Raw genomic sequence first — 22,842 nt, 5'->3', positions numbered from 1 at the left:
GAGACTCCGTTACCTGATTTCTGGCGAGAGTGCTTGCCGCCACCTTCTTCGGATCTCGGTGTAAAGGAGGCGGCGGGCTATAAAAGCCGAAGCATATAGTGACTCTTGTGCGGAATCATGGGCTGGATCATGACCCGAATCGCTGTGGTGCATAATGCGGGATCTTTGGAATCTCTGTACAGTTCATATCTTTCTTCAGTAGTGTAAAAAAATCTTCGTTCTACCTCTCTTAATGCGTCTCCTCACTGGCGAAGATCAGCTATGCGGACGACGGCGGGGAGCCAGCTACTTTAAAGTGATACCCGCCATAGCTGCCATCATCTACTTCCTATCCTCAACACTATCCAGGAGACAAAGATTGAAAGCGACGAGGAGACAGAGTGGGCTCTGCGACCCTTTCTGTCTGAGTATAATGTATGCGTTTCACATGCAAAAGGCCCCGCTGTGGTGTTCTAGTGGCTAAGGTACTCGGCTGCTGATTCACAGGTCACGGGATTGAATCCCGGCTGCGGCGAATGTATTTCCGATGGAGGCGGAAATGATGTAGGCCCGTGTGCTCAGATATGGGTGCACGTTAAAGAACCCCAGGTGGTCGAAATTTCCGGAGCCCTCCACTACGGCGTCTCTCATAATCACATGGTGCTTTTGGGACGTTAAACCTCACATATCAATCAATCAATTAATCAATCAAAACATCCCACGCAAAAAGATTGTTTGCGGGCTGTTGGCTGCTTCTGAGAAAGAGCCTGTCACGTTCAGCAATCAGTACTTGTGTTGATAACGAGGGTCGATACATATGTTGTGATTTTCTGTTGGAAGGAACGCCGTGGAGAATTATCAACCTATATGTGTTTAATGAGATTTCGAAGCGTCTTGAATTATTTGAAAATTTGACTCAGACCACGTCCCTGTGCTAATGGGTGACTTCTATTGTGTATGTGACCTTAACAATCGTAGCAATCTTAATGGTCAGCGAGACAGGAGTGGCGAGCCTTTATCCGGAATGGTAGACAACGCAGGCCTCATTGACATTGGTGTGTTGGACCAAGTGACCGCATATACAAAAGTTCAGGGAAGTTCTTATGATCGCCCGGACAGGATTTACGTGTCCTCATTACTGCTTTCTCGCCAAATCTTCTGTATCACTGCACCATCATTGTTCTCAGATCACTATATCGTTATTGCACAAATTGGCGCAAATTGTAGAAGCCGATTCCAACCACCATGGACCTTTTGTAAGTTAAACATAGAGCTTTTTTGGGATCAGGAATTCAATAATTGTGTGCGGACAACATTAACGCAGTCCTTCTTGAAAGGTTTACATGTACATGCTGCTTGGGAGCTATTTAAACAAAAATATCGCGTTATGGCTATAGAGATTGCAGCTACTAAGTCTTTTTATAGGAAGAACGAGGAAAAGACACTGCTTGAAAGCTTATGCAACCTTTATGAGATGGATTGCGAGACACCGGTATCATATACCTAAATAAAATTTAAGATATTGACACGAGTATGTAGTGGTTTTCTGGCTGTTGCGTGGCTAGTGTCATCATTACTTGTGCGTGTCGAATGATTTGGTCTCCAAAAGACGATGATGAACTCGCGCTGCTCGATCGAAGCTGTTCCGCTGTTTGCTAAAGTGTTGCTTGCACTGAATTTATTACCGTGACAAACTGGTGGAGGTGCTGGGTATTCATAACTGATATTTGTTAGTAGAATTTACGCAGGCTCTTGTGCCAGTTCTATGAGACCACGGGCGACGCATACTTGACGAGACAAGAGCACGGACACATTGCCTTCCACAACCCCGAGAGACGTTCGGTTGATGTGACTCAGCACGTTAACCAGAACACTGGAACGGGGTGGTACTGTCACTGAATCGTCGGATACACACAATGTCATCATACGTGATTCACAATCCGGAGAATGTTCGTTACGTGAAAACGTCACCAGCGATTCTCGGAGATTTAAATAGCCCCATATTCTCGAAGTAAGTCTAATCCCAAGATGACCTGCCTGGAGCATTCCCGCAGTACGACGAAAGTCCCGATGAAGGTCGAAGCGCCAATATGTACTCGGGCAGTGCACCTACCAACCGGCGTCACTATTTGACTACCCGCAGTATGGAGCTGTGAACCGTTCCATGGCGTCACTACTTTTCGGAGAGCAGCCGCAAAGTCACCACTCATAGAAGAGTAATCGGCGGCAGTATTCACGAGTGCGGTAGCCGAGTGATTGTCGACGGTTATGGAAATATCAGCGGAAATTGCTGCGTTGCGTTCAGAAAATTTCGTGACAGAGATATCGACGTCGTCAACGTGTCGTGGCGGAGGATGTTTGTCAGTTCGGTCAACAGCGGCCCCACCCCCAGGGGCCGCTGGCCTCAGTTTTCCTGGCGTGGGCCAGGACTTGGGGACCTGGGGCCGAATTCACAAAGCTTTCTCTTTGGCTACGCATTTTCTTAGCCAAAAAGTTCTCTTATCTGGAGGTATTACTATAGCGTGGGTATGAATTTAACTTATTCGGCACTTAAGAGGGCAAGGAGGACACACGATAGCCGATGAAAGGACAAGGAAAGAAAGAAGTGTGTGCCGATAATATCAAGGTAGCATGCAAAGCGTGTAGCATCGACAGTATACGATGATAGCCAATGATTTGCTGCATCTAAGTTTCAGTTCCTCGAGCGTCTGCTACAGCGCTTACGGGATGCCGCGTACGTTGTAATAGACGTTTTGGTGGGCTGTGCAAAGCCAAGCACTCGCCTTTAATCAACGACTGTAGCTAAAAAAAATAATGGCTCGATGGCCTTAAGCCACCGAGCAATCCATGCACTATCTCGCCAAGTACAAGTAAACAACACTCCAGGTGCACCACATTAATGAAACCACACATAAATCGATGCATGCAATGTTTGAAAATGTGCCTCGAATGTCTTCCCCTATTTAACGCGACCAGTTACCTTACATTTCATTGAAGCTGCGCTGCCACTTAACTAATTCGGTGCAATATAGCACGGTATAGTGGTGAACGTAAGGGTGTTTTGTACCTATAGTCAAAGGTAGCCTTTGGTACAATATTCTTATTACAAGGCACATGAGCGACTTTGGTGCCTGCAGACGAATTGTGCGGAAATAGATAACAGCAGTAATCAAATGAAATTGTGAGCGCAATTTCGCTGGTTCCATGCACCGCAGCATTTTTATAAAGCCGGAATGCGAGAACGTGCATACGCTTACGCTTAGGTATATGTCTACGTAAAATGAGGGAGACTCGTCGGGAGGTGTCTCAGTGCTAATGCTTTTCACAAAACACGGTGCAAATATTTCGTCCAGCGTTGTTTGAGTGCGCAAACAAAGCAAGGGACGTGTATACGAGTCTTGAGGTCGAGAGACGTTATCACACGTGCGAAAAGGATGAAAAGATAGAGAGAGAGACTCTCGTTTCGGCTTCGCGAAAGCTTGAAATTGATAGATAATAAAGACAATTTTCTGGCCCAGCAGACGTCAGGGAATGTCTCCGCAAAGCAGCGTCAGATGCTCGAAGAGCATAAAAAAGTGGAGTACGCCTTATATGGGAGTGACAGCCACTCAGAAAGCGAGATGAAGTGTGACTGTCCTTAGATGTGAGAATCAATGCTAATTAGGAGAGTTGAGTTAATGAGCCAAAACTTTCCTAAATAACGATAATGGAAGCAAACTGAGCATTCATCTAGTGAAAGTGACACTAGTGACAGTGAACTCATAATAGTTGATTGGCGTTGTCACAGGCCGATATATATTTTTATTTTCTTATTTATATTTATATTTTCTTATTTGGCATACTATGAGAAGGTAGCCTACGTTAGAGCCGGCTATCCCAACGTCATGATAGTAATGTACAAGGATAAATAGCGCACAGTTATACAGTCACACGTGGCGGTTGCTATCTTCTAGTAACCTTGGGCAAACGCATTCCAACTATTTTTTCTATTTTTGACAAAGTTTCACCGGACGTTTTAGCATTTGGCTTCATTCGAAGGAATGACGATATATCAGCAATAGGGCAAATGCAAGCACTGCTGCAGTGGACGAGCGGTTACAGCGCTCAACTACAATCTAGGAGGTACTTGGTTCGATTCGCAGAATCACTGAGCACTTCATTTTTCAAAAGGTTGCCCAGCCTCACATTATGCGTGGTGGCGGGTACTAATTTTTTGAGAAGTAGGCTTTCGCACTTGCTTCTTTCACTCCTCTTTTGACCCAAAAGCGCTGTACTGTGCTCCTTCAAAAATTAAACAATTCACGGTTCATAATTTTCTCCCCCATCCTCTCTTATCGCAAAAGTGACCAGTGCTGAAATACCAATATCATACCTGGTATATTACTTTTCACGTGTTTGGATATTCGACCAGCAATCAGTCTTCACGGTGTTTTGAAGAAAATCTACACATGCAGTGAGCTAACTGCTTGATGCCAAGCTGACTGCCTTTGTAGGGACACGCTTTCGTGCTAATTTGGTGGGCATCATCACATGCAGCAAGACCAAAGAGCACGGACATTTAGAGCTGACGCAAACAGAGTGATTAGTTTGTGTCTTCTCTCCCGCTATTTGTCATGCTGCACGCTTCAGTGTAATGTCGCTGTCAATGGTTGAAATGAACTATAGCAGTTAATTGAGTTCTGCTGAGAGGGTCCCCTATTGTCTAGAATGGAACAGAACAATGGCAATTTGATTTGTGTGATAAAGAGATACCGTGCTTTTGGTTACTAGAATAAATTTCTAAACTGAAGTTCATTTTTTATTAACAACAGTTCCAGTGCAGATGAAAGGTGCATGAACAAAATTCGTGTATTCAGCTTGACTAGGTTTGTGACCCTTATTGTAATTGCGAACCGGTATCACAGTATGCATAAATATCACACACATATACAACCACAGGTGATAGCTTGCTTATTCTCATTAAAATTGAAAGGTTGAAAACGACATATTCAACCAACGCAATGTGTACGAGATATGCCATGTGGAGTAGCTATGCTCTAAACTAATCTTCGCAGGTTCGTTCCATTTTACCCAATTTCTTGCCCATGACTGTTGGTTGGTAAATGAAACAACTTCTTCGAACACACATATTCTGTGTAAGGTTTCATTTATTTTTATGCAGTACAAAACAAATTGAAATGTATAATGGCTCAAAAGAAAAATAACTAGAAACAAATTCAGCCAAATCATTACCAAACTTACTCACCAATGATAAGCTGATTCTCATTTAAAAGATACATACATACATACATACATACATATATACATACATACATACATACATACATACATACATACATACATACATACATACATACATACATACATACATACATACATACATACATACATACATACATACATACATACATACATATACGCACACACACATACATATGTACACCCATACATACATACATACACTCAGGTGTAAATATTAAAATGAATGGCTATAAAACAACGATTCTAATACACTCATTTTGAATATACTACAGAAAGTAACTTACGCGAGAGAATTCCACCGGCACTGTTATGTCTGAACACGGTGTTTCTCGAACCATCTCGCAAAAGCTTGAGGCATAGTTTTCCGCTGCTGCCCAGTGACAAGCAGTTTTTATAAAGAACACAAGAATAAAGCCCTTGACAATGTCAGGCTAAAGAAAAGGGCTGTGCATCAATATTTTGTACATGTCTGCAATATCACTCTGTTTATTTACATAGCTTGGCTCATTCACAACCCACTAACAAAGCATGTTAGGACACTTGGGCTGAAAGTTGGCCCAGCGCGAGTAAATTCTAGACAATACATGAATAATACAATTATAAGCTACTAAGCTCCTTGGTGCAAACAGTGTTTATATTGACAGCTGTAAGTGCCATTTCGTTTCCCCAAAACACTTCTCAAAAGTCGAATCAACTTTATTTAGCTAAAAGTTCCTATTCTGGTGCGTCGTGGTGGCTCAACGGTGGAAGCGACTCTTTCGGCCAAGAAAACAAAGACCAATTATTTTTCCAGTTAGTGAATTCACCCCCTGCTAACATTGAGGCAGCTGGTAGGAGTGCTTTTGGAGAGAGGAAACCACCACGTTCCCACCAGTTGTGGCCTTGGGTAACTACTTCACTTGGACAAAAATGATGAAAAACACTCCTCAAGAAGACTTCAAAGTTTGCACATCAACACAGTTCCCATACAGCTGTCTAATAGTCTGCTTGAAAAATATTGAGTTTACTGGTTGATGGATTGATATGCGGGGTTTAACGTCCGAAAACCACCATATGATTATGAGAGGCGCCGTAGTGGAGGGCTCCGGAAATTCAGACCACCTGGGGTCCTTTAACGTGCACCCAAATCTGATCACACGGGTCTACAACATTTCCGCCTCCATAGGAAATGCAGCCGCCGCCGCCGGGATTTGAACCCGCGACCTGCGGGTCAGCAGCCGAGTACCTTAGCCACAAGACCACCGCGGCGGGGCAGAGTTTACTGGTGGGTAAAGACTGTACACTATATGAGGTGATGCTCCAGTGCACTGCATGTATGTCTTGCTGCTGGCCTCAACAGCGATGTTGCTCAGCACATATGTGTAAAATAACAACTAATACTATGCCACTGCAAAGTAATTATGCGTCATTTGCATGAAACAGGGACCACAATAAAAGAACATAACAACATTTGCCTTCACAAAGTTCAAAAAATGTAAATAAATTTCCATAGAGTTTTCACAGTTCATCTGAGGATAGTAATATTGGTTGTAAACACATTCTTACTTCCACTAACAAACTATTTTAAGATGGCAGATTCAATATTAGAGTATACCAGCACTTTATAGGGCTAAACAATTGTACAGGCACCTAGAAAAACACAAGTGAATGCATGCTATAGCTACATATAAAAATAAATACTTTTATTTCTAGTCTGAGTAGAGCTTCATAGATAATAAGTCACTTGCATTACATTATGAACAAACCTATCCGAGCAAAGAATACATTTAAAAAGTTACACTTACACAGTAGATAAGTAGACTGTTTAAGGACGGACAGGCAGTGGGATAATACCCAAGCACTAAAATCTATTGTTAAGATATACTAGGAGTAGTGATGATCCTCTTCCTTCCAAATAAAATAATCCACATAGATTCACTTCCCAGAGCTTATACACTCATGGCATGATTGGTGCTATACAAATGAGTGTACACTGAAGGATTACATCGACTAAGTACATGATTACTGCATCCATGGCTTTACTTCTTGTACTACAAAGAATGCAAACACAGTTACCATTGGCGATCATGGATGCTGTGATTTCTGGCATGTAAATGTAGAAGCACGCAGGCACTTAACACACATGTTAAAAACTTCAGCTCAAAAATATTTGCCAACTAACACTACAGCCGCCTTTAAATTAGTGTCATATTTTGGTATCTTCCATGCAAAATTTAAATAATTTCGAATGCAAGCAAAGTAAATGCTGAATAATGCACTGCTAAGAAGTTAAGCAGCAGCTGCTCCTGACATCACAATGTGCTCTTTCTGCTGTTGTAAACTTTGAGCAGGAGAACAGTCACTGGCAGTCCCTTTATACTTGTTGGTCTTCTGTGCTCTGTTCTTGACACACTGTACATGACCGCGGAGCACCGAACTCCTTGTTACTGCTGGAACTTAGAAAAATACAGATCATTGTTACAACCATGCTACATGCAAGAGTGTATAGTTGTCAATTATGTGCTCATATTTACAGATATTGTATTTTCAGAAGCCAATGACAAGCCTCAACACACACACACACAAACAGGGAAGACTGAAAATATATTTAATATGATACAAGAGCAAAACTACAATGTTATAGATGAAGGCATGAAACTTCTGACAGGCATAAAAAGCCAATAGAGTTTGTTCTTTTTCGACATTAAACTAGGTGCGAGAAGTAGACCACAAATAAGTTCACTAAGAAACACAAGTTAAACTGCATTACAACACAACAGCCAATGTTCATAACTTTAAGGCTGTCTAACATAGCCAGCTCACCATACCGCATATAGGAGCAAATGGGCAGTCTAGAAGACACAAAGAACTTGTGGAATATGAGTGTGCTTGTTGCTGACATCTATTATTCTAAATGAAGAAAACCTTTCAAAAATGCGCTTCATCAGGGGAAATAATCATACGCAACAAACACAACGGGCTCCTACAGGTGCCACCAACACTCACCATTATTGTTGATACCAGTGTCTTGCCGGATGGATATGCTGCGTCCTGCACTGAACACCAAAGTAGTGCTCCATGACTTGGATTGCATGTGTGCTAGCTGCATCGTTCTGCTGCTGAAATAGGCTAGTCACAGACAGAGAAATGAGAAGCCATGGCTTTGAAACACACTGAACGTCATCTTTAGAGATCAACAATGCATACTTAGGTCAGGTACAATTTGTAGAAAATTATATATCACTGTGCAATCGTGGTGAACATGTTCGGCTGAAACACAAGCAACAGCACTGAGAAAGCTACATTAGGTAAAAAAAGCTACATTAGGTAAAAAAAGCTACATTAGGTAAAAGATGCAGTTACTGCCCTATGTCAACTGAGGCTTCTTCAATAGGTCTTTCTCCTTGCAAGTTATGAACATCCAGGCAATTTTCACCCACTTGCTATTTCCTTCCAGAGCATTTGATCCACAGAGGGAGTCAGAAGCTCGAGAGCTCAATAAGGAATCAAAGTATTTGTGCTCGTTTCAAAGCACAAGCTTTTGGGTCTCAGATTATTGGAGTTTCATTCATAAGCTGCAGGCTTTCAGCTTCCATCATTCTCAATTATCTTGCAATTTAGTTCAATAAATGTTGAATAAGAATTACGTGTAAGAATATTACAGGTATCCACTGAAAGCAACCATGCTTGGGTTTTCAATTTGTGCACAGTAAGTGGTGTTCACGTAATCGTATGTATTAAAGAAAAACTAACCTTGCAGCCAGCCGTTAGGCAGTTTTGTGCCCTCGAAGCTCCCAAGCAGATCGCAGTCCTTCCAGATGAGGCTGCCATGCATGCTTCCACGCCACATCTGCTGAATGATAACAGTACCAGCAGTGATATAGGCTTGCACAGTTAGGGAGAACGTGTCCTTCCCATTTTTGTACAGGTGCTCCAGGTAATGATGAGGATTGATGTGCCAGAATGTGCAACCGATGCATCACAGGACCTTAACAAACCAATCTCTGCGATCTGTGAAGAGCCAGAAACGAGATATTTAAAAACAATCATTAAAAGCACTCACCTCTGATACTTATTTGAGGAAGCTATCACTTCGTTAAAGTGACCAAAATCTGCTGTAATCACTTTGAAATAAACTGAAGCCTCATGTAAAATTTACGTATCTGAAGAAGAAAACGCATCGTTGGCAAGCAACATCGCCTCCGCTTGGGTACTGGGTCCTGGGCTTTGCTCGCTCGGCTCGTGCTGATCATCGCCGGCATCTGCTTGACCGTTGCTCATTCCCGATCGTGTTTTATTGTAGGACCACCGTCGCAACAGTCGCCAATAAACCCTTTTTCAATTGGTGGAGGTGCTGACATTCCCCGTCGCCTGAACCTGGGTGCTGCCATTTGCCGTCGCCTGAACCTGGAGCTGCGCAACCGAACGCTACCTCCCATCATGGCTACCAACAACGCGCAAGCTGGCTCTTCCACTACATCCCTCAGCAACCCCGGCGTTCTTCGTTTGCGAGAGCCCAAGGTCTTTAGCGGAGCTGATGAGACCGACGTGGAAGACTGGTTCGCTAACTACGAACTGGTGAGCACAAACAACAAGTGGGATGACGCGGACAAATTGACTAATGTCGTCTTTTACCTCACTGACGTGGCCGAAATGTGGTATAACAACCACAAAAACGACATTACGACGTGGTCCATCTTTAAAACGTTGTTTGCTGACGTTTTTGACCGACCCGCTGTCCGCAAGTCCAGAGCCGAACAACGCTTGCGGACTCACGCACAAAAGCCAACGGAATCTTTCACCAGTTATATCGAAGACATTATTGCTCTTTGCAACCGTGTGAACGCCACCATGCCCGAGTCGGAGAAGATTCAACACATCCTTAAAGGGATAAATGACGGTGCATATCAGCTGCTCCTGGCCCGAAATCCTGCCACCGTTGCGGAACTTGTCACTTTGTGTCAAAGTTTCGACGAGTTGAGCAAGCAGCGCGCCCTGACTCGGCCATTTTCCTCACACGCCGACTCGCTCTCCAGTCTCACTTCCGTTCCCGACCACTCACCAACCCTGCAAGAGATTAAAGACTTCGTGCGTGAAGAAGTAGCTCGGCAACTGTCGTTGATTCCCTTCACGCAGCAGCCGCCGTCCTCTCGTCTGCTCTCACCACTCCGCGACGTTATTGCCAAAGAGGTAGCTCAGGCTGTTCCCGCCGCTGCCCACCAGCAGCCTGTGGCCATGCCTGTTGCCCATGCGCCGGCTATGCAGCCCGTGGCCGCGCCTCTAACGTATGCCCAGGTGGTACGCAGCATACCCCGCCAGCAGCATTTGCCACCCATGTCTTCAGTTGCTCCCCACTCCGCCCCTTTTTCGACACCTTGGGCCACACCACGAGTCAGCAATTCCTGGCGCACTCCTTACAATCGACCGATCTGCTACGCCTGCGGTACTCCAGGACACGTGGCACGATATTGTCACCGTCGCTTCCAACCACTCCACGACGCTACTCGGCCGTTACCGTATGACCCACAGCCCATGCACATACCTGCTCCCTATCCATCACCGCAGTATGGATACACTAACCTTCCTGAGTCTCGGTCACCCCAGCCCTCACCTCAGACTCACTCTCCCCGCTCCCCATCTCCTCGCAGGCGATCACTGTCCCCAATGCGTCCTAGACCCGCTTCCTCCAACCGGGAAAACTGAACGCCGCAGTTCCAGAGGCAAGAACTGCGCCGTCGTCGAAATGCTCAAGTCCTCGCACTTCACCAGCTAACATCGTCGCCATATCTGTCGATGCTGTTTCTACCTTTGCCCTCGTCGACACAGGTGCTGCCGTTTCTGTTATAGCCGCCCAGCTCTGCCGCTCCCTACGCAAAGTGACCACGCCGCTCTCTGGACTATCGCTTCGTACAGCTAGCGCACAACCAGTTCGACCTCTCGGCACCTGTACGGCCCGCATATTCATCCAAGGCTCTATGTACGTTGTCGAGTTCATCGTCCTTTCGGTGTGCTCGCATGACGTTATCCTCGGGTGGGACTTTCTGTCAAATCATCATGCCATCATCGACTGCGCACGCGCTGAAGTTCAATTTTCGCACCTGTGTGACGAACCTTTGCACGAAACCCTTGAGCGGTCTCCAAAACTTGTCGTGCGTGAGGACACTGAAATTCCGCCAGCCTCTCTTGCTGTTGTCCCGGTATGCTGCGATGACTATAACGATGCTACGGTAATGTTTACACCTTCCGACATTTTCATGAGCCGCAAAGCCGTTTCTTTGCCTTTCGCTACACTTGACGTCAATGCTGGCCGAAGCAATATTTTCGTCCACAACCCCCTTTCTGCACCGCTTACGCTACTTGCCGGCGAATGTCTCGGTCGATTGGATTACCTTGATTCTTCTTTACTCCTTAACATGCCAGACGAATCGTGCAGTAACGCCTCTACCGAACTTCATGCCCTTTCCCCACTGGAATGCTCGTCGAGTGACACCTTCTCGAGTTCCATCGCCGACACCTTAACTGCTCAAGAACGCGCCGAGCTTTTTAATCTCCTCCAGCACTTCGCGAATTCGTTCGACGTTTCTCAGCCGCAATTGGGTCGTACTTCGGCAGTGCACCACTACATTGACACCGGTTCGCACCAGCCATTGCGTCAAAGACCGTACCGTGTCTCTGCTGCAGAACGTCACGTCATCAACGACCAGGTCGAAGAGATGCTACGTCGTCGCGTTATTCAACCATCGCACAGTCCTTGGGCATCTCCTGTCATTATAGTTCGAAAGAAGGATGGATCAATTCGATTTTGCGTCGACTACCGGCGATTAAACAAGGTGACGCGGAAAGACGTCTATCCATTACCGCGCATTGACGACGCCCTTGACAGCCTCCAAGGAGCCGAATTCTTCTCCTCCTTAGACTTACGATCTGGATACTGGCAGGTCCCTATGGCAGAAGCTGATCGCCAGAAAACTGCGTTCATTACACCAGATGGCCTGTATGAATTTATTGTAATGCCTTTTGGGCTTTGTAATGCCCCTGCCACGTTTGAACGACTCATGGACAACACACTGCGTGGACTGAAGTGGTCTGTGTGTCTATGCTACCTCGATGACATTGTCGTTTTCTCTCCCGATTTTCCTACACATCTGCTTCGGATCCAACTGGTTCTGACGTGTTTAACCAATGCTGGGCTCCAACTGAACCTCAAAAAGTGCCGCTTCGCTGCGCGAAAGCTGTCCATCTTAGGGCACATCGTGTCCAAGCATGGTGTTCTACCCGACCCTGCAAAACTGCGAGCAGTCACCGAGTTCCCGAAACCTACTACACTGAAAGAATTACGCAGTTTCATCGGACTATGCTCGTACTTCCGGCGCTTCGTTCGAAATTTTGCGTCGATCATGTCACCACTGACCAACCTCCTACGCGGTGACGCAAACCTTTCATCCTGGCCTCCTGACTGCGACGTCGCGTTCGCCACGCTCCGTAATCTGCTAACATCTCCTCCCATTCTACGGCATTTCGACCCAGCAGCTGCAACGGAAGTTCACACAGACGCTAGCGGGGTTGGTCTTGGCGCTGTCCTCGCCCAGCGCAAGCCGGACTACTCCGAATATGTCGTCGCTTATGCGAGTCGCACGCTCACTAAAGCTGAGGTCAATTACAGCGTCACTGAAAAAGAGTGCTTAGCGCTAGTGTGGGCGCTTCGCAAGTTCCGCCCTTATTTGTACGGTCGCCCATTCGACCTGGTAACGGACCACCATGCACTTTATTGGCTCGCCACATTGAAAGATCCTTCTGGCCGCCTAGCTCGGTGGGCACTGCGAATCCAGGAGTACGACATTCGCGTGATCTATCGCAGCGGACGCAAGCATTCTGACGCCGACGCCCTGTCCCGTTCGCCTTTACCTCCCGACTCGGCCTGCGGAACCACTGGTACCAACTCCATCGCATCTCTCGACCTCGACTCGCTTGCCAGTGAACAACACAAGGACCCATGGATCGCTTCCCTTTTTGACTGTCTCTCTGGATCGTCAACCACTGCGGTATCACGATCTCTCCGACGTCAAGCTGCTCATTTCGCCATTCGTGATCGGCTGATACACCGACGCAACTATGCTCCTGAAGGTCGTAAGTGGCTCTTGGTTGTCCCCCGCAGCTTGCGATCACAAATATGTACCACCTTTTACGACGATCCCCAGTGTGGCCATGCTGGAGTTTTCAAAACTTACGAACGCATTGGCCGTCGCTTCTACTGGCGCGGAATGTATAATTTCGTTCGAAAATTCGTTATGGGCTGCCCTGAATGTCAACGCCGCAAATCACCGCCTTTTCACTCGTCCGGTACACTTCAACCGCTTCCGTGCCCTGCCAAACCTTTCGATCAAATCGGAATTGATCTCTATGGCCCTCTACCAACAACATCAGATGAAAATCGATGGATCATAGTCGCTGTGGATTATTTAACACGCTACGCTGAGACCGCCGCCCTTCCAAGTGCCACTGCGCGGGACGTAGCGTCCTTCGTCCTCCATCGATTCATACTACGACATGGTGCTCCTCGAGAACTACTAAGTGACCGAGGACGAGCCTTCCTATCAGAAGTCATCACGGCTCTGCTTTCTGAATGCCATGTTGTTCATCGCAAGACCACGGCATACCATCCGCAGACTAACGGGCTCACGGAGAGATTTAACCGCACACTGGGCGATATGCTCGCGATGTATGTGACATCTGATCATACTAACTGGGATCGCATTCTTCCATTCGTCATGTTCGCATACAACATCGCGGCACAGTCCACCACTGGATTTTCACCTTTCTTTCTCCTTTATGGACGCGAACCATCCCACACTATCGACACTCTCCTTCCATACCGTCCTGACGCATCCGAATGCCCATCTGTGTCCGAAGCTGCCCGAAAAGCGGAAGAGTGCCGTGAACTCGCACGCACCTATACGTCACAAGAACAGCAGCGCCAGAAAGAAAACAACGCTGGCTCTTCACGAAGCCACAGCTATTCCCCGGGATCATTTGTATGGCTGGCTGTTCCTTACCAAAGCCCCGGCTTTTCCTCAAAACTAGTCCCGAAGTACGAGGGTCCTTACCGCGTTTTGGAGCAAACCTCACCGGTGAATTTTCTCATTGAGCCACTTTCCCCTTCTGACGACATGCGCCGGCGTGGACGTGACATCGTCCAAGTCGCCCGCTTTAAGCCATATTATAGCCCTCTGCCTCCAGACTCTTAGGTCGCCAGGATGGCTCTTTTTCGGCGGGGGAAAATTGTGAAGCAGAAAACGCATCGTTGGCAAGCAACATCGCCGCCGCTTGGGTACTGGATCCTGGGCTTTGCTCGCTCGGCTCGTGCTGATCATCGCCGGCATCTGCTTGACCGTTGCTCATTCCCGATCGTGTTTTATCGTAGGACCACCGTCGCAACAGTCGCCAATAAACCCTTTTTCACGTACCGCAATATATATGTCCTACTGAAGTATAGTACTACCACAGTGGTAATCGTCTATAGAACTAATTTTCCAAAATAACCTAATTTTTTAAAGTGCAACCTGGCTCCTGAAAAATAAATTCACATTAACTTTCCAACTATCAAACGTGGTCAATCGACAGGCCCGACCTCATAATGAAACAAGAGCTCACTTGTATCAAATCACAAAAAACTTTTTATGTATTTGCTCCATAATATATGTATGTATATAACAGTAGTAGTAAATTTTTCATGCTTCAACTTACCATAGAGAAACATTACATCTGATGGGCTTAAAAACTTGCACACGTTATAGAACTGCGTGAATTATAGTACCGGTGAAATTTAGTTCGGCAAGGTGAACTCACCGATGGCAGCATTTAGTAGCCGTCGGTGTCATGAGGAACCAAGTACGGCCAACAGGCAAAGGGCATCTGCAGACTGGAAGCTGCCAATGACAGCAATGAAGGGCTGGCCAGGCGTACACGTCCATTGATAAAGTGTAAGAACTGGCCATGACCGGCTGCTGTCAAGGCTCTAGTGCCGTGCAAAACGATGGCCAGACGAACTCGGAAACCTGTAGTTAGGCAATATTGGCCTACAACTTCATCCAAAGCAAGGCACCAGTGAAATATTTGCTTTTTCTGGGGGCCGGAGGGAAGCTTGACGTTCACGGGCTCTCGCTGCCACATAGAACTCTGAAGTTGTTACCGAAGAACAGTCTAGGCGCGCTTCCAAAGTAACACGATCCACAACAGAATGTAGCATCTCGCAGCTTTGGTTGATCACATCACAGCGCTAGGTCTGGAGGCCGGAGGAAAGCTTGACGTTCACGGGCTCTCGCTGCCACATAGAACTCTCAAGTTGTTAGTGAAGAACAGTCTAGGCGCGCTTCCAAAGTAACACGATCCACAACAGAATGTAGCATTTCGCAGTTTTGGTTGATCACATCACAGCGCTAGGACTATGGTTATCACAAAAAGGAGAAGTGACGACTTCACAAACAAAAGCGCCAAGCTGCCCCACCACAACTTCCCAGGGCAAAACAGTTATCAACGCTGGCTTTCAATTTTCGGTCACACGAGCACAGCTTGTTCACAAGTCTTGGAACGTCAACAGAGCACCACTGTTCACAACGAACATCGTTTCACTCCCGAACAGTACATTGCTCTCAAGTAAATAGAAGCGTACGGGCTAACTAGTGGCGAATCAAGAACCGAGCGCGTAGTTCATACGTTTCTGTACGTACTTGGGGTCTCTCAAGCAACGTGTCAAAACGCTGTCAATCCGAAATGTCGCACAGCACCCAACTGAGAGACTGGAAAGTCAAGCGAACGAACTGTTATCGGCACACAAACACACATTGCAGGCTTCTCGAGTGCTAGTTGCCGTCGATACATCGACGCCGATCCCCGCTTGATAACCACACCGACGCACAGGCTTCGCTGCGCTTCACCGTACACCATTGCACTGCCACAGCTTTCCGCACTGCTTACACGCACCGAAAGAGCTGCTGTAATCACAACACATCCGGTCAAACGCTGAAGTAACTCGTGCGAGAAGCATTTGCTGAAAGTCGCACCGATTGATATGCTGTTTACGACGCCATTTTGTTTTCGACAACTGCGCAGCACGTAAGAGAGCTCTTAGAAAGTACTTGCACTATTTTCACGGCGTGACAAAATTTTCTCTTATGTGCGAGGGGGGTGATATGACGAACAGGAGAGGCGCGCCAGATGAAAGAAGTGTTTTGGCAACGTCACGGAGTGAGCTAATGTAGAGGGTATTGCTTCACAACCAATCACAAGCTGTGCCTATCGGCCAAGCCGTCGTCTGCTTGCGTTTGTCGTCTGCTTCGATCAGAGCATGCGACAGGGGATTTGCCTTCGCAACGCTATTATTCTCAGGTCAAGTGGTCGCTGCGTCGCACAAAATACATGTCAGTGGCTCGCTCTACCTTTGAATGATGTTCGTGCGCCAAGTTAAATGGCTGGTAATTGACGCAGGGATGAATTCAGCCAACGTTTGCTCCAGAATCGTGAGGGTTTGCATATTTTCGGTGTCATACAAAGTTACTAGGGTCATTTCATTCCGATTGCTTGCCATATTATCATGGTCCATATCGCTGTCTGAACAGTGAAGGTGAAGATGCATGATTTGTTTGTAGTTCCATGCGTAATCACGCGAACCCCCAATACGCTTAGGTTTACAAAGTACGCTTTGTTCCAGATCGTCCCAAAGTGTATCGACAGCTGTATTTCAGAGATCGCAACCATTTGACAGTTAGAGCCAATGAAAGTACACTAGAGCACAAACTTTATGAACCACTCACTGAAAACTTCCTCTCATTTTTATTTCCAATAGCGTGCAAAGAATGTGCTCCCATTAACCTCTTTGGTGGTAATTTCCACCAATGAGGCAAGGATCTCGAGTCGCACTTTTAATTGGATGAGATGGGGCGCAACACAACAACATAACAAATAAGGTTGATCCTATGCCATGCCGCGTTCGAATGCACCGACCATTCACGTGTCACATTGGTTTTCATCCAACCACAAATCTTTACATGCATAGTTTTATGCAATTGACGCCCAATAGAATTCTTCAATTACTGCGACTTCGAACTTATTGGACGATGGTGGTTGTCAACACCATCCACTACGTACAAGGGAAACAACACGCGAAGCTCAAAGCGCCGAAAGAAATAAAACGCACCAGCAGTCATCAGGCAGCCCTTAATGGGCGTGAATTAACTCAAAACCAGCCAGGGCACCAAAGTATACCGCCGCGGCAGCAGGTTCTAAGTAGCCACATTGTTCCTAAGAGTGGTCCGGACCACTCTTAGGATTTTTCTCTCAGCCATGCTGTTTTTACGCACGATTTCGCTTCGTGAATCCACTTACGAGCACTTTTCGGTGACGTAAGCAAATATAGCAACTGCATCACCATCGCTGACATATTCCCGGGCAGTCACAGCGCGCTTTATTTGCAGCGGCCGATGTGACAACGATGGCCTCTTACGACGTTTTTTCGTTTCGTGAATCGACTCGCGCAACAAAATTTCTCTTGCGCAAAAATGTTTCCGTAAGTGAGTTTTGTGAATCCGGCCCCTGTTTCGTACATCAGAGAACGTGGCGTAACGACTAGGCGAGCCGAGGCGCCGAGGAGAAGGTGAACGTGGCCGGTGGCTTTGTGCAGGAGGAAACGGCTGCTGCGCTGCTGGGTATTGCTGAATCTCGCGAGGACGCTCCCCGTCGCTGGGTCGACGCGCGTTAGGGTGAAACCCCTGAAGGCCCTTTCTGCGATACGCACACTGGCGGTACAGATGGCCCGCTTCGCCGCAGTGGTAGCAATGGGGCCTGTTGTCAGATGTGCGCCATACGTCAAATTTACGGGTGACTTCACGCGGAACGTCATAGTGGAAAGTGCTCTCGTAGTTATTTGCAGGTGCGATTTGACGGGGCGATGGTGAGAAAGTAGAGGGTGGCCGGCGTCCGGTAGAAGGTTGAGGACTCCTCAATGCTTCGGCGTAAGACAGAGCAGGATCTTCCGCAGGCATTGGGAGCAATGGTTGGGTCACATTCCTGAGTTCATCGCGACTAATGTCTCCCAGAATTGTTGCACTTGGGTGATTAGGAGTGGGACGAACTTTTTCGAGCTCCTCGCGGACCACGCTCCAGACAAGCTCGCGGAGTGCTGATGAGTCGTGTCCACAAGTGAAAGGTGACACCGCACGACAGAAGCTTGGCGGTTGTACTGCAGAGAGCGTTGCTGAAATGCCCGTTCCATGGTAGTAGCTTCCGCGATGAACTCATCGACAGTGGTTGGGGGCTTGCGTATGAGTCCATCAAAAAGTTGCTTCTTGACACCCCGATGGAGGAGTCGAAGTTTTTCTGTTTCATTCATCCCTAGGTCAGCGCGCTTAAACAAGCGTGACATGTCTTCGACAAATATAGCCACGTTTTCATTTGGCTTCAGAACCCGGCTCTGCAGAGCCTGCTCGGTCTTTTCTTTCCTTTCGGGATTTCTGAATTCCTGGCATAGCCGTCGCTGAAATTTTTGCCAGTTGGTGATGGACGGCTCATGGTTCTCATACCAGATGAGAGCATATATATAGTGTAGCGGCGAGAGAAGAGAGACGTGAGATGCCGTCGAAGGCGGCCGATGGGGCCGTGCCGATCTCGCCACTTTATTCTAGGCCTGAAGCGGAGCCACGTCGGCTACCAGCGTCCGCCACGCCAGGCGTGTCAGCTCGTTCTCTCTCTCGCGCAGCTCGAGCTAGCGCCAGCTGCGCGAGAGACGCGGCGCGGTGATGGAAAAAATGACGATGGTGATGATGGCACTACAGGGCTCCCCCCCTAGCGCTTTGCGCGATTTGAACGCATATGAAAAAAAGAAAGAGGGCGACAAATGCTATGTACATGAACGGCAGTCCATAAAGTGTTCCTTTGGCAAGTCCAGTTTGTCAACGTTTAGTGACCATCGGGAACCAGTGGGTCTCTGGTGGGCGACACTGAGAGTTGCGCAGTGGACGAAGAAGTAAGCGCTCGATGGAAAGAAATCCGTAATGGCGGATGGCTCGGTCCCAGAGGTCTTCAATCGGGGAAAGCACCTCTAGAATTTCGAGGTCTCGCGCCACTTGTGATGCGTTTCTGTAGGCGAAAGAGAGGCCGTACTCAGTGACGCTGTGAAGCGACGCGTGACTGAGAACGTGCTCAACTGGTGCACTAAAGTGCGGGCTGTATAGCGTGTCAAACGGGCCCGTGTCGTAGAGGCCGTCGTAGAAGGTGTAGTCACACACGCCGTCCGCAGGCAGCGGCTGCGACTCGTTCGTCGCCGTGCCGAATACGCGGACCACGGGAAATGGCGTCATGGGAGGCTGTGCAGGAAAGACGGGTTCAGTTGTCGCCTCAGTCACTGTCGAGGTATTCGACGCTGGTGGACTGGTGGCAGTGCTTGTTCCCATGCTTTCAGTTGGCTCCACAGTGGTTGTAGTTAGGTCGGTTGACTTGACAGACGTCATAGACAGTTCAGTTGGCTGGTCAGACGTCGTAGGCAGCTCAGTTGGCTCAACAGATGTTGTAGGCAGTTGAGTTGGCTCCACAGATGTCGTAGGCACTTCAGTTGGCTCGACAGATGTCGTAGATAGTTCAGTTGGCTCGACAGATGGTGTAGGCAGTTCATACGCGGGACACGCGTCGCTAGTGGCCAGACGAGAGGAAGTCGGGAGGTCAATAACGGGTGAAAGGTCACCTGTGCCAGGCTCCGAGGCGGGCGGCAAGGTGGCCGTCATGGAGTCTGGTGGGGCCACGGTTGGTAGCACACGTTGCGATGCAGTAACAACCTCAAAGTCGCGGGCCCCTGGAAGCGGTTGGTACGTGAGGCCATTGTGGGCGAGCATTGAGGGCAGGGTCTGGCTCCGCGAAGGCACGGCGCTGGGGCCCGTCGTAGACCACGAAACAGAGACAGGGACAGGGGCGGGGAGCGGGGACGCCGAGTGTGGTAGGCTGCTGGCCGGGTAGGTGCGAGTGGAATGTGGCGAGGCACCCGGCAAGCCATTGCTGGCACCAGTGGCAGGTGGCGGAGCGGCAGGGGGCACCGTCGAGGAGCTGACCAGCAGCTGCGGCGAGGAGGAGGCCGAGACGTCTGAGCTGGTGGTCGCGGAAACGGCGAGGGCCACGGTGTCGCGTTCCGTCGCTTGCTCTGGGTGCGCTTGCGTGCGTACCTTGCTCTGCGACGCCGGGGAAACCTGCCTGGTGCGGGTAAACGGAAGCGGACGGTATGTGTTGCCGCTGCGGGCGAGCACCGCAGTGCAGAGCGCATCGTAAGGCTGCGGGCTGGTGCTTGAAGTGGCAGCGAGATGGCGCAACTCGACCGGTAGGGCGTCGAGAAGAATGGCATGCATTAGCAGCTGGTCCGTGATGCCATTCACCGCAAGAACAGCGTCGAGCTGCATAAACCATACCTTGGGGTAAGTTGATTGGTACGGCGGCACTGGTGGGCAGAGTTGGGGGAACATGGCAGCGGGCCGTTCGGCGAAGGGCGTGTTCTCCGGGTCACCAATGTAGCGGCGAGAGAAGAGAGACGTGAGATGCCGTCGAAGGCGGCCGATGGGGCCGTGCCGATCTCGCCACTTTATTCTAGGCCTGAAGCGGAGCCACGTCGGCTACCAGCGTCCGCCACGCCAGGCGTGTCAGCTCGTTCTCTCTCTCGCGCAGCTCGAGCTAGCGCCAGCTGCGCGAGAGAGAGAACGAGCTGACGCGCCTGGCGTGGCGGACGCTGGTAGTCGACGTGGCTCCGCTTCAGGCCTGCAATAAAGTGGTGAGATCGGCTCGGCCCCATCGGCCGCCTTCGACGTCGTCTCACGTCTCTTCTTCTCTCCCCGCTACAATAGTCTTCAAGTGCGAAATAGACGTAGCGAAGCTTCTTGGTGTCATTCCATTCGTTGGCGACTGCGACCCGATCGAAGTGGTTTAGCCAGCCATCTACGTCCTCAAATACATCACCATGAAACGGCTTCGGGCTGCGTGCTGTGTAGACGACGCTTGGGGTAAATGTGAGCTGGTCTACGATGCTCTCTTGCGTCTGACTTGCTGTTGTGGTGGTCATTCTTGCCGAGCTCAAGGGACAAAATTCAGGAGGTAGTCCTAGCAAGCAACGGCTGAGGCGAAGTGCCAAGTTTTCCTCCGGAATCGTTAAAATGGTGGCAGAAGCTTGAAGCGGCTTTAGTTAAAACAAAACTAGCGAATTGGGATTGTACCCAGCAGATTCACCAAATGTCAACTTCAAAGATATGATGCCGTTCGTTACAGAGGAGCACGTATTAGATCCTGAAATAGACGTACCCTAAACTTAGAACAGCCAACGCGTTGAGCTTTCCTTGATAAAAAACGCCACGCAATTTTTAAAGTAATCCCACGTCTTTACTCCAGTGGTGTTCTTGTAACAGACGTAAGAGACATGACGTTGACATTCGAAAAGTACTATGAAAGTTTATTTAGTGCTCCCCCTAACCCTGACGTCAACATTACCACGAGTTTTGTTTCGCTTTTGAGCCCATTGGAAGGCGATGATTGTGCAGCCATTAGTTATTTCTGCTGAATTTTACAAAACTTTTAAAAATGATCTCTCTCATATATTGCTGGATATAATTAAAATAAGTTATGACATGGAGGCACTCCCGAGATCCTTTTGCAAAAGCCACACTGTTTTGATGCCGAAAAGTTCGGACGAGGAGAAACTTCGCTCTGCTGAGGGTTACCGGCCAATAGTGCTGTCAAACGTTCACTACAAAATTTTCACCATAGTATTATCAAATAAATTGCAATTTGCAATGCCCATTCTCATTGGGTCTCACCAAACATGTGGGATTAATGACCGATATATAGAAAAAACAATATACACGTTGCTCGTACTGTTCTTTAGAACTGTTATGGACAACAAAAACACCTTGAAATATTACAGGTAGACCTTGCAAAAGCCTTCGATCGTGTTAGTCATTGGTTTTTTTTTCTCTCTTCTGGAACATTCCCATGTCGACACTGTTGTGCTTAAAGGCGTCAAACTATGCTATAATGAATCTTCGACCCGTCTTGTTGTTAATGGTAAGCTGTCGAAACCTGTTTCGATTTGTCCGTCTGTAAAGCAGGGCTGCCCTATGTCCTCACTTCTGTTTGCTCTTTTTCTAAAGCCGCTATGTTTACGTATATTACGATCAAGTAGTATTCGTGGATTTTATATATCAGGAAATTAAATGAAAGTATTAGCTTATGCAGACGACGTAAGTCTTTTGCAGAGATAATACAAGCATAGAAAATGTGTTATCTGTAATAGATGAATTCGGCATAGTATCAGAAGCTCACTTGAACGCCTCCAAGTGTTCAAGATTATGGTTTGACTCGTGGGGTAGCACACCTAATCGATATGCAGGAATTAATTAGACAAGAACACCACCAACTTACCTCGGTGTACCGTTAGATGCATATAGATTCAGGGCGCCTTACTGGAAGGAACACGTTCCTAAGCTTGAACGACAAGCCTAGACATTTGTTCCCCATCGCCTATGAGCATTTGAGTGAGCTGAAGCTTGAAGTTTGTTAGCAACAAGACTCTACTACGTATTGCAACTTATTCATTGTGTAAAA

At 47.8% G+C, this 22,842-nt stretch overlaps 1 protein-coding gene across 2 annotated transcripts; it reads right to left on the bottom strand.

Moving 5' to 3' along the window:
* Window positions 1–5,711: 5,711 nt before the first annotated feature.
* Window positions 5,712–9,266, bottom strand: LOC142788616 (uncharacterized). 2 transcript variants are annotated; one of them, XM_075884970.1, is made up of 3 exons: window positions 8,974–9,266; window positions 8,227–8,349; window positions 5,712–7,676 (listed from the first exon to the last, which is right to left on the bottom strand). In XM_075884970.1, the coding sequence occupies exons 1-3, from the start codon at window positions 9,068–9,070 to the stop codon at window positions 7,510–7,512; spliced, it is 387 nt and encodes a 128-aa protein (XP_075741085.1). In that variant the 5' UTR covers window positions 9,071–9,266; the 3' UTR covers window positions 5,712–7,509. The 2 variants fall into 2 exon arrangements, with proteins under 2 accessions (XP_075741085.1, XP_075741086.1); XM_075884971.1 differs by having other exon boundaries at window positions 8,227–8,271.
* Window positions 9,267–22,842: the final 13,576 nt, after the last annotated feature.

This window comes from Rhipicephalus microplus, chromosome 2 (assembly GCF_043290135.1).
Source record: "Rhipicephalus microplus isolate Deutch F79 chromosome 2, USDA_Rmic, whole genome shotgun sequence".
NCBI classification, from domain to species: Eukaryota; Metazoa; Arthropoda; class Arachnida; order Ixodida; family Ixodidae; genus Rhipicephalus; species Rhipicephalus microplus.
The sequence above is the reverse complement of the archived record's forward strand: the minus strand, read 5'-3'. Positions and strand labels throughout refer to the sequence as shown.

Coding starts and splice junctions, on each gene's coding strand:
- LOC142788616 (XM_075884970.1), bottom strand. CDS start 9,070: ATGTGGCGTGGAAGCATGCATGGCAGCCTCATCTGGAAGGACTGCGAT. Junction 8,350..8,973: donor GCCTAACGGCTGGCTGCAAG/GTTAGTTTTTCT, acceptor GTCTGTGACTAG/CCTATTTCAGCAGCAGAACG. Junction 7,677..8,226: donor CACTGGTATCAACAATAATG/GTGAGTGTTGGT, acceptor TATTTTTCTAAG/TTCCAGCAGTAACAAGGAGT.